At 42.2% G+C, this 12,821-nt stretch overlaps 1 protein-coding gene across 1 annotated transcript in view; it reads left to right on the top strand.

Annotated features, from left to right (window-relative positions):
- Window positions 1-544: 544 nt before the first annotated feature.
- LOC133534034 (E3 ubiquitin-protein ligase UBR4-like) overlaps window positions 545-12,821 on the top strand; it is a 65,917-nt gene continuing 53,640 nt past the window's right edge. Inside the window, 9 exon segments of the mRNA XM_061873126.1 lie at window positions 545-633; window positions 707-804; window positions 860-1,007; window positions 5,069-5,205; window positions 5,731-5,837; window positions 6,585-6,799; window positions 8,131-8,294; window positions 9,006-9,218; window positions 10,949-11,113. Of these exon segments, the coding sequence (XP_061729110.1) occupies window positions 545-633; window positions 707-804; window positions 860-1,007; window positions 5,069-5,205; window positions 5,731-5,837; window positions 6,585-6,799; window positions 8,131-8,294; window positions 9,006-9,218; window positions 10,949-11,113 (1,336 nt within the window).

Here is a 12,821-nt window from a genome sequence, read left to right as displayed (position 1 = left end):
CAAATGATGCGTAGCGTAGTAGGTGCGTCGGGGGACGGCGTAGCAGCGTAGCACTCACCCGGTCTGCAGCATAGCGTAGGCGTGACGTACTACAGCGGTACGGCAACTGGTCTTTCAAGCTTATGCACTCCTAATATTTCACTTGAATTAAATTAAGTAAATTGTTTATTTATTTTTTTATAAATAAAGTAGCGCGTAATTATGACACGTCTAACCCTTGCGGGGGTCCGAGGGGAAGAGAAAAGATATTTATTTTAAATACGTTTTTGGTGACCAGTGCTAAAATCGGTCTTTATCAAAGATTTTGCCGATTTTTTGTATATAAATGTTTAAAGTCGCGGACTAATATTTAAAATGGAACAAACAATTTTTAAAAATTAGCAATAAACCTTTCTATACAAAACATCTAGCTGTTCCCGGCGGCGCAGGGCTGGCTGACGACATGGTGAGTGAGACCGCGCTATTTACTGTACTCGCGAGTGAGCGGGCACGCTATCCGCCCTAATCACTGTATGCATGCGAGAACGCATGTGCGCCCCTCCTCATGAAGGAGATGTGCCGATTGGCGGATGCTTACTCCGGCGGCGACCACAAGCAGCTGTTCCCGGCGGCGCAGGGCTGGCTGACGACATGGTGAGTGAGACCGCGCTATTTACTGTACTCGCGAGTGAGCGGGCACGCTAGCCGCCCTGATCACTGTGTGCAGCGAGATCGCATGTGCGCCCCTCCTCATGAAGGAGATGTGCCGATTGGCGGATGCTCACTCCGGCGGCGACCACAAGCAGCTGTTCCCGGCGGCGCAGGGCTGGCTGACGACATGGTGAGTGAGACCGCGCTATTTACTGTACTCGTGAGTGAGCGGGCACGCTAGCCGCCCTGATCACTGTGTGCAGCGAGAACGCATGTGCGCCCCTCCTCATGAAGGAGATGTGCCGATTGGCGGATGCTCACTCCGGCGGCGACCACAAGCAGCTGTTCCCGGCGGCGCAGGGCTGGCTGACGACATGGTGAGTGAGACCGAGCTATTTACTCTACTCGCGAGTGAGCGGGCACGCTAGCCGCCCTGATCACCGTGGGCGGCGAGACCGTATATTCTGTGGGATTTTATAGGGATTAGACGAACGTGGCACTTGTTACCTTGTCATAGTGACAATAATATGAGATCCCTAGTGACATTCATAACGATTGTTACTGCGACAGAGTCCAAACTGGCACAGAAAACTAATTCCTTGAATACCCATCTAAGTTCTTGGGGTCAGCGTAGCATGACATTGTGTTCCCTCGTCCCTTTGTTTCTTCATAACGTCTATCACACAGTGTATCTGTTCTATCACACAATGGCAGTGCCGGATTAAGAAATTTTGATGCCCTAAGCATTTCTAGATCTTGGTGCCCCCTCTGCCTAGGCTCATCCAGATTACATTGACAATATTGTTTTTTTTGGTATACTATGTGACGTTTATTTAGTAGATTAAGTGGGAAAGCGGACCCTGGCGTTAGGCCGGGAAAACGCTAGGTTGAAGAAGATACTAAGTGACATTCATGGTCGCATTACTGCTGCAATTTGTATATTCAATCCATTACTTATTTTATCAAGGAAATTGACAGTGCTGCAGCAGTAACGTTGCAACAGTAATGCTGGTGCAGTCGCTATCCTAATGTCACCTTCATCAAACTGCGTGAACTAAATGACTGAAATTACCTAATCTATAATTGTGTACTTGCGTTTCCGTCTAACTATGTGATTAAAACTGCTTTGGTTCACTTCACAAATAAACCCTAGAAGTAGCATGACCAAAAGTAACCCGAATGTTACATAAGGACTGAGGCCCAGAGGCAATTGTAAATTCGTACGTGCGACAGGGAGACAACACGTCGAACGTGGTTCGCGGTTGACCCTCAGTTGTTTCTACCGTGGCGGACTGTTGTGCGAGGCCGAAGGCCGAACTGCAGGATCAGTGCTTGGAATTGAACCAATGGTGGCAATAGTCAAAAACGAATCCAACGGCCATGCTCTTCATAAGGTTGAAGATCCGGAGTGCCCACTTCGCGCTTCCGAGCAAGACTTAAAGGCGGAGTTGCGAGAGAGCTGGGTTTTGTAGCTGACTGAAAAAAATACCCAGTGTAAGCGAGGACTAAGGCCGAGCTCCACACAGGGTTGAAAAGAGAGCTTTTCTGAGAAGCGCATTCATGCCAAAGGTCGAGCTACAGCAGGGCCGAGCTCTGGCAAGAATCTATGGCCAAGTGTTTTAAAAAGTAAGTCGAAATCTGAGCTCTTCATAAGGCTGAAAGCGCGGTCCGATCGGCGCTTTTACGTATGAGGCCAAAGGCCACGCTGTAAGAAAGCAGAACTTGGAATTGACAAATTGTGTGAATGAGGCCGAAGGCTGAGGTCCTCATAAGGTTAGACGCCCGGAAATTCTGATGGCGGCGCGCTATAAAAAAAAACCAATGGCGAATTGTAAACAAGGCATAATGCCCAGCCGCGAGAGACGAAAGCCTGGATTTGGACACATGTCCAAGTTTATGTGAAGCTTAAGGCCAACTTTTGCATAACGTAAAAAGCCGAGTATGAATAAGACCTAACGAAATCGAACCAATGTGATCATGGCTCTCCTGCTGCTCGCTCGCATTTGACCTCGCTCAAAAGGGCACTTGATTAGAGTTAGTTGCAGCCGATGAAATAGGCGTTTCGAACCGAAGATTTCCTTTGGCAGAAATGGCCCCTAGGAGTTAGGACCCAAGGGTTGATTTAGTTAAGAAGTGGAGCCAGTGGCCAGAGCCAGAGCCACCAAGTTTTGTAGTGTACATTTTTAGAGGAGGGGGGTGGGCGCTCAACTTTATCTTGATATCTATAACAGTTAAGCTAGTAGGCTATGTTTGGTATCGTTTTCGTATAAATCGGGAATGCCGAACTCATTTACGAGTATGGTATCACATTGACACCATTCCGAAGTGGAAACATGTAAAATATTCATTTTTTTTATTACTCCTCTTCACGCTTCAACCGCTGAACCAATTTAGTTGAAATTTGGTATAGAAATAATTAGTTTAGTCCCGAGCAAGGACATATGGGATAGTTTTAATCTAAAAAATGATGAAAGGATGTGTGAAGGAAGGAGGGTGGCAGTTTACGTGGGGAATCAATAACCGCTGCACCTATTTGAATGAAATTTGGTATGATGATATGGATAACATTTTAGATTTTGTCGAAAATGATACCAAACGTAACTTAGAACCTAAACTTAAACAGTTATTGACCTCCGACTGACCGACTTCGCCGAAGCTGAAATAAACCTGAATCAAAAATCTGGGTGGCATCACTTCTTAATTACATCTTAGGAAAACAAAGATTAATTCTGCTAAAGGAAACCTTTGGTTCAAATAAAACCGTAAGTATGCTTTTGGTTTTCGAACTTCGTGCCTTAGCCTTTCTTAGCCTTTGATTCCGTCATCAGTTTTTTTATCATAAAACTTTGACAATAAGTTCGCACGATCGCGGCTCTGCAGCTTGGCCGTGTGCAATACGTCGCAAACCAATCTGGTGTGCAAGAGCTCGGGCAGCATGCGTGACAAATTCCGATCCTCGAAAACCTGTTAAGACTTCGGTGCGAAGCCGAAGGCCGAGTTGCAAGAGAGCGAAATTCGGACACGACATAATTATAAATTAAGACAAAAGTGCAGATCTACTATTAAATTCGACACCCCGAGAAGGCTGAAGAACAAGCTCCACGGAGGGTTGAAGACAAATAGCTTTCTAAAACTGAGCTCTACGTTGGGTGTAAGGCCCTTTGGCCCAAAGGCTGACAGACTTGCAGAATGCTGGAAATCAAAAATCAACCACGAACCAATGGGTAAAGTATGAGGTAAAAATCAGCATATATTGCAAGCCTGATGGAATGGGCCTCCTCGTAGGGGCAAAGGCCTACGTTGGAGACGCGTTTACGTGCCCTGTACACGACGCACAAAGGTACACATTTACCATTTTTATTTTAAGGTAGGTGTACATGAACATGTACAAACTACCCGTTTTTTTTATGCCAACGATCTTGGTGCCCCCCTAGACGTGGTGCCCTAAGCAAGTGCTTATTTTGCTTAATGGTTAATCCGGCACTGTTTGCAAGTTCTGCCAAATTCAGTACAGGGCCTTATGAAATATCCACAATTATATCCTGTAATCTATCAATTTGTTACTCATACTATAGGTAGTTTGTAAATATTGTAAATATCTCATGTAACTATTAGATTCGTGTCTCATTTTTATGTGAATTAGTTATAAGTACTTATGTTACTTTTGTATTTCATGCTTGAGCTGATGGCCTAGTTGCCAATGCTCGTAATAAATTAAAAAAAAAAAAAAAAAAAAAAATACACATGCCAAACGTCAATGTCTCTGTCAGAAATACCTGATTAGCTAAAGAAAACATTGCACGATTAACTGAATTTATAACAAAAAGCGGGTAAGAAAAGAAAATAAGAATAAATGGGCTATGAACCGCTTACTGCCATGATGCAATAAGAGCAATCAATGAAATAATTTACAACACGAACTATACAACACATACAATAACTTATGGCTTCCCGGCGCGCCGAGATCGGCCTCCCTGGCTGCAGGGGACATCCGCCACGTTGTTCTTCACACCAGCGACGCCGGGCTCGGGTGTCGACGACGAACCAGGTTGCTGGTTAGCGCTATGAGGCTTCAGGCGCTCGATGTCTTCCTTCGATACAATGCGTTCGCGACTGCCCGAGGCCAACTTTACAAATATGTTGCCGTCAAGGGACCAGCAGCTTCTCATCCCAAATGTCTTACGCGCCTGCATAAACAACGCATGCCGCCGAGGCGTCAAGAACTCAGAGATAGCATATGAGGTTCCTTTACAAGAGGTCTTCTTTTGCCACACCGCTGACTTCAGTTGCATATCAGTGAATCGCACAAGGATGGGTCTATTGCGGCCCTCGGACAGCTTGCCAAGTCGGTGACACCCCACGAATGAAGCAGCTGATACATTGGAGATTTTTAATTGATCCATGATTATGCCAGCGATGCGCAAACTTACAGTTTCAGCCGAGTCCTCCGGAACACCATTGAAAAGGAGATACTTTCTCCGATGTCTCATCTCCATGACATCTTGAGCATGACTAATGCTTTCAATCTGATTGCCCAGAAGTTTCAGCAAGCCCAAAGTTTGCTCCTTGAAGACAGTAAATTCCTCACTGAGGCTAGTGACTGTTGGCTTTGCTGCTGGAGACCTGTGTAGCTTGGCTTCAAATTCAGCAAGCATCTTCTGCACTCTCATCTCCAGTGACTTCTGTGTCTCGGCAATATCAGTATAGCTTGACATTGTTCTTGTGTTGCTTTATAGGTTATATCTTGTGTTGCTTTATACATATGTGGTTGCGATAGTGCGTAACCTTAGTATAGTACCTATTAGTTTAGTAGTATCTACTATATTTTTATGTTAATTTCACAGCTGTTGGATCTCAAATAAATAAAATAAATAATAAATAATTGATTTTTGTACACTATTCCATGTCTTATTTCGGGCCTAAACCTTTTAGTTTTTAGGTGGTTTACTATAATTAGCCATCTGTTTAATTTTATAGTTAAAGCTTGCCTTCAATACCCATTCCTCCAGTTTCTACAATTAACTAATAAGTAATAACCAATTCCAACAGTACAAAAAATATGAATATTTACACATAGGCACATTTTATACCTGTGTGCAGATTGGCGGTCGGTCAGCCCGACATGGGAGGCGCCGTACGACCTCGGCTTCGACCTGGACTACGCTGACGAACAGCAGGATGATGACGACACGAGCGCCGATGATTCCGTAAGTCTTATACTAATTTTACTTGCGTATGTAACCTTTCTTATCTGTTCCGATCTAGGCTCGGAAAAATGGCCATTATTATGAAAACATTAACCCTGTTTCGCACAGCAGAGACCTAATACTAATGATTAAATATGCCCTATTGACGTCCGGAGACTGTGGACTAACATTTTTGACTCATAAATGGGTCCTAAATTATGGTTATGGGTGTTATTCCAAGCCTTGGTCCCGACAGTTTGGACAAGTAACTGTTTGAACAGCTAATTGCGACAAGCTGAATTATGAATGGTTAAGCTACATTTTGGTTTCGTGGTTAACATTTCTTGTGCCTTGTCCCGTATTCGTCCTAATCCTCTAGACTTCAAGGTCAATGTTTCAATAGCCGGTTCTGACAGCTGAATGCGAAAGGTTAAGCCGCATGAACCGGTTGAGATGTGTACATTTTGCGTAACTTATAAGCGTAAAACCCAGGGCCGGATTTCCGCCTAGGCCCACAAGACCTAGGCATAGGGGCCCAGGCAACATAGCAATGGTTTTGAGATAGAGAAGGGGCAACCCCTAAATTCTACGTGCCATACCAAGTGCCTAGGGGCCCTAGTTCTCTAAATCAGGGCCTGTTATAACCGGTACATCTTTATTATCTATCATCGTCATAATTATAATAGGTGGTTTGGCTAAGGAGCACGGATTGTCGAATCAAACTAATAGGGTTTTTATTAGACTATATCAATTTTATTATTCTTCTAGGACGAAGACGCCATGCTTCAATACAAACTCTGCACCTTCACGGTCACCCAACGCGAGTTCATGAACCAGCATTGGTACCACTGCCACACGTGCAAGATGGTGGACGGCGTCGGTGTGTGTACCGTGTGTGCACGAGTATGTCACCGCACACACGACGTGTCCTACGCCAAGTTCGGCAACTTCTTCTGCGACTGTGGCGCCAAGCCCGACTCCAGGTAAACACAAGCTACATGAACCACATTAGTACCACTGCCACACATGCAAGATGGTGGACGGTGTCGGCGTGTGCACCGTGTGCGCCCGTGGGTGTCACCGCACGCCGTGTCTAACACCAAGTTCGGCAATTTCTTCTGCGACGGTGGCGCAAAGACTAATCAAGTAATCAAACTTCGCGCCGCAGAAGCTACTTCCTGTTTCGCTGTCTCATAGGATCCTAGATAACTAAATTATATCAGCGAGATAATCTTTAAAAATATATATCTCGTAATTTACAGTTCTATTGGGGTAGATGTAGGGCATTATATATTATATATTTCTTGCTGAAATTCAGGGAAACCTTTTTCGGAAAGTAAAAAATATATTAGGACATTTATGCCCATTGAGGCATGACATCGTTTTTAGGGTTCCGTAGCCAAATGGCAAAAAACGGAACCCTTATAGATTCGTCATGTGCGTCTGTCTGTCCGATTATGTCACCGCCACTTTTTTCCGAAACTATAAGAGCTATACTGTTCAAACTTGGTAAGTAGATGTATTCTATGAACCGCATTAGGATTTTTACACAAAAATAGAAAAAAAACAATAAGTTTTTGGGGTTCCCCATACTTAGAACTGAAACTCAAAAAATCTTTTTTCATCAAACCTTGACGTGTGGGGTATCTATGGATATGTCTTTAAAAATGATATTGAGGTTTCTAATATCATTTTTTTCTAAACTGAATAGTTTGCGCGAGAGACACTTCCAAAGTGGTAAAATGTGTGTCCCCCTCCCGTAACTTCTAAAATAACAGAATGAAAAATCTAAAAAAAATATATGATGTACATTGCCATGGAAACTTCCACCGAAAATTGGTTTGAACGAGATCTAGTAAGTAGTTTTTTTTAATACGTCATAAATGGTACGGAACCCTTCATGGGCGAGTCCGACTCGCACTTGGCCGCTTTTTTTTTTTCAGTATTGTACCGTACCTGGATACACCAACATTTTCGTATTGTCATTCTACCCTATCGGCCAAGATATCAGGCTTATAAATACCCACCCCTGTTTGCTGGTTTTTTTTTTAAGATTGTCCCCAAATATTTAAAAGCTAAGCTGGTTTCACGCCTTGAGTCCCTAGGACGCAATGTCGCGTCAACAGAAAATTTACCTCGCACAAAAACAAATGTATAAAAGTAAAAAACTCTTAAGACTTAGAGGTTTTTGATGCTATCTATGATCGGGATATAAAAATTGTTTTTTAGAAGCCGTAACAACGACAATTTTATCCGTCCAATTATTCACCGCCGATTTTTAACCAAATAATTCTAATGTTGACATCTGTTTCAGCTGCCAAGCCCTAGTCAAGCGTTCCGTGACGCTGCTGGGAGGCGCCCGCTCGGGCGGCGAAGAAGCCCCACCTGCGCCGTCCTACCGCCGCCGCCCCTCCAGCCCCGTACCGCCCGCGTTACTCGCGCCGCCGCGCCGGCCCGTCCTCGCGGCCAACATACAAGGTACAGCTGAGATTATTTATTTACATTTTATTTTATTTTGAAATAAACAGATTACAATACAGGATATACATTATATGACTAATACATGAGCCAATACAGTTTCCACTAATGGAATAAAACAGAATATAGATATGTCATCGAAACAATTTTATCTGGATGAATTCACAATATCCACTAACCTCTTGCTGTTTGGGGCGCATATTGAAACTCGTAAATCACCCTTATCCCTTATGCAACACGGCCTTACAACCCTAAGAAAAATGCCTCTTTTCCATAATGCATGTCTGTAAATTTCACCATAATTTGCCAAATCGCTTTAAAATATTCTTCTGGTTTATAGGGTTCCGTACCCAAAGGGTAAAACTGGACCCTATTACTAAGACTCCGCTGTCCGACTCTGTCTGTTCGTCTGTCACCAGGCTGTATCACATGAACCGTGATAGTTAGACAGTTTAAAATTTCACACATGATGCATTTCTGAGGTTCTTAAGGGGGTTCCCATACAACAAACGTGATGCTATTGCCGTTTTTATAGACAATGGCACGGAACATTTCGTGTGCGAGTTCCACTCGCACTTGCCCGGTTCTTTTAATTAAGTAGCAATTATGTATATTGTTTAATACGTAAACAAGACTACGTAAAGAATTTAGCAAATGGATAAGTTTAAAGTTTGAGAGGTAGAATCATTAACTAATATTTTATGTCACCAGGTTGCCGCCAATACCTAGCCTCGTACTCAGGCTGGGGCGCGTGCATGGACAAGGTCCGCAAGCTCCTCGACGTGTTGTCCGGGCCGGTGCGTGCCGCGTGCGAGCGCGGCGCCGCTGTGGGCGCGCACGGACGCGCTCAGCGCGCGCTAGCCCAGCTGCACCTGGGCGAGAAGAGATTTGTGCATACTGACAATCTTATGGTGCCGACACTGGGTGAGTAGACTACTGAATGCAGGTGAAGCTCGTCGTGTGGTCAGGGCTATAACTGCGAAAATCGAAGTTCGTTAATTGCGGGCATTTTCTCTGTCACTCTAATTACGTCTTAGTGAGAGTAAAAGAGAAAGATCCCCGCAATTTGCGAATTTCCGCTGTTGGCGCGTATGGGACACGTTCAGCGCACTCTGGCGCAGCTCTATTTAGGCGATATGAAATTCGTCCATACTGATAACCTTATTGTGCTGACACTGGGTACGTGGGATCAAATATTACGTGCAAACATAGTTCAAAGTTCAAATATATTTTATTCATGTAGACCTAGCAACAACCACTTATGAATAGTGAGACAGTATTACATATAATTATCTTAAGCTAATTATCAAAGTTAATAAATAAATAAACATTACAATATAAGAGAGTAAACTTCAGTATTTAGATTATGAAAGCAATTTATTGATGTTAATATTATTGCAAACGTAGAGTATATCCTCTTATGGACATATTTCCGCGCCAAGTGCGTGCGAGATAATAATATTAGGCGCACGGATAGACGATTTCTTTTCATTTGAGACGTTGTCATGGTAACCTCTCAACAGTCAAAATTTATTCAAATTAAGGAAAATTTTAAGCACAAATTTATTTATTGATTAACTGACTGACTGATGAATTGACTTGCCTCAGGTTATCAAGAATTCGGCTTGCCTGCTTTTTGCTGACGATTTAAAGATATTTTTACCCATTAAAAATACTTCGGATTGTGCAAATTTACAAAGTGACATAGATAGTGTGGTTTCATGGAGTAAAGCTAATAAGTTGTATTTTAATACGTCCAAGTGCGTGACTATTACCTTCACTCGAGCGCGAAACCCCATTGTACATGACTACAAAATTAACTCGGAGAATTTAAATAGAGTGACAGAAGTTAAAGACCTGGGAGTTAAATTCACAGCTGATCTAAGGTTTAGGGATCATATCGTCGATATTTGTAAAAAAGTCTATAGAATGCTGGGTTTTGTGCTCCGGCGTTCACATGGTTTTACAAATGTTGGCGCTATTATCGCCTTATACAACGCACTGGTGCGCAGTAGATTTGAATGCAATGCAGCTATCTGGGCTCCGCATGAAACAAAATATAATTTAATGGTGGAGCGTATCCAGAACAAATTTGTTAGATTTTTGTATTGGCGGAAATATAAAGTATACCCTTTCTACCTTTTAATGTATCCAACTTTATTCGTTCTTGGTATGGTAGGATATAACGAGTTACGGGTGCGCAGAGAGCTATGCCTGGCAACATACATTTTTAAACTGCTCAGAGGAAAACTGCACAACAGTCAGGTATTGAGGTATGTGAGCGTGTACGTGCCCGACGGGTATGTGTGGCGCCGGCGTCGGCCGCGATTGCTGGCCGAGCCGCGCGGGCGCACAAATCTGCTCGGTCTGGCGCCGCTGACGCGCGCTGTGCGGACCCTCAACGTAATGGCGGAGAATATTGACATATTCTCATGTTCTCTGAATGAATTCACAAAGTCAGCATTGTATATATTATGTTATAGATTTAATGATATATTTTAAATTGTATTTTTATATATAAGTAGTTACACTATTGTCTTAGGTTTAGTACCTGTAAAAATAGTTGTAAGTGTGGGAAATAAAAATAATAAATAATAAAATAATAAATAACTTTTCACCAACAACGACCTATTCACAATCAAATCTGTTCTCAGGTTCTCAAGAGGGTGCGTTCGAAAACGTCCGCATGTCGTACACCGGCGAGAACGGCCAGACGATCCGCCAGCTGATGTCCAACCACAAGCTGCGCCGGGTCGCGATGTGCTGCTTGGCGTCGCCGCAGGGCCGCCGGCAGCACCTCGCCGTGTCGCACGAGAAAGGTACGGTTTTAATTAAATATCATTTATTAACAGACAATGGGCGACTGCTTCTATAAATGGCGCCTGCATAAAATTAAATAAAAATATAATTCATTTATTTCAGACAATAGGGAGTATTACTGCAATGTTCTGCCGCCATAGTGCAGCACTAGCACCTTTCATAAACCATAGAGTAACTTATACATACTGTGCCTTAAATTGTTTGACAAGTTTTTACAGATAATAATATTTGACGTTGATGCATCAAGGTGGTTTGTTTACAAAGGGCCTACCGGGAAACGCGAAAATCGAAATTTGGTTATCTGCCTCTTCATCGCTCGAAAATGCAAGAGTCAGATAAAGAAATTTCGATTTTCTTATTTCGCGGTAGACCCCCAGATTGTGATGGATTGTGGTAGTGGTGCCCCCTACGCAGAGTTTCGCGTAATATTCCCTATTGCTAATCCATATTTTAGAAATTTTAATACCATTTAATAACATACAATTACAGACATTAAACACATTTACACTTAAAAATTAAAATTAAATATTAATAACTACGATACGATACGATAATTTATTGATAAAATATATTTTACATGTCATGTCTTAATACTAGGTAAGTACTTAAAATCTATTATTTACATCATTCGTTATTTGGCTAACTAACCAGTTACTATTTATTCGAATAATCGATTTAATGTTACATACGTATTATACCTATTGCTTAGTTTGGCACTCGAAAATAGGCATCCAACGAGTAGTAGTAACTAAATAAATACCATTACATTAAATTTAATTTACTAGACGTATTTTACAGATAGCGCCAGCATAGGTTTAACCTGTCTCTATTTATTTATCTAAAATCAACAAGATTTTGACAGGCAAAACCTATACTAGCGCTATCTGTAAGATAATTCGAGGTCTCTTGGTGACTACTTCAAAAGAAACTATGTTACGCAACCTCACGGTGTCAGGGTACCGGCTGCGTAGATGCCGTAATTTGATACTTCGGACATTTTCTCTTATTTTGGCTAAAGGATGATTAAATCGAAACAGTAACAATAACAATTGTATGTGTATTGATTGCGATATGATTGAGAAGTAAGCGGATTATTAACATAATTATATTTTTTTTTCAAATAAGAAACAAAAAGCAAGTAAATTGAACTTATGCTAACACAAAACAACTTAAAACTAAAAACTAAATATAAAAGATCTCCCCCAAATCACTTCCTTCCGGCATGGTCACAAGAACGCTGGTGGCGTTACCCCTCTGCACCGCTAGACTTAGCCTCTGGGCAACCAGACTTAGCCTCTGGGCAAAGAACTAAGCTATATTTGTTTTGTTCTAATTCGTTACTGCACTACCTTTTTGTGTTACATTTAAAGGTAGTAAGGACATTATATCATGGATGTTTGGCAATGATAACGTCCTGCGAGCTGCGTTAGCAATCTAGTACATCCAATTTCTATTAAAATATACCTACTGTATGTTATTTAGATTTTTTTAAATTCTATATTAATTTAAATTGTATGTTTTATTGTGTCCCGCCAAGTTTCTTGCTGGTCCCATATTGGGACACCCTCCTACAATTTAGGAAGGATTTAAATCTTCTCGGATCAGAGGTATAGGGTTAGAGCCGGCGTAGCTATATTTAACGTTCATAAGCGCATTTGTTATTACAAACTGGCTGCCTACTTGGACACTATATTTATCTTATCGTTA

The sequence above is a fragment of the Cydia pomonella genome, unplaced genomic scaffold (genome assembly GCF_033807575.1).
Source record: "Cydia pomonella isolate Wapato2018A unplaced genomic scaffold, ilCydPomo1 PGA_scaffold_44, whole genome shotgun sequence".
NCBI classification, from domain to species: Eukaryota; Metazoa; Arthropoda; class Insecta; order Lepidoptera; family Tortricidae; genus Cydia; species Cydia pomonella.
This window is presented reverse-complemented; position numbering and strand designations above follow the sequence as displayed.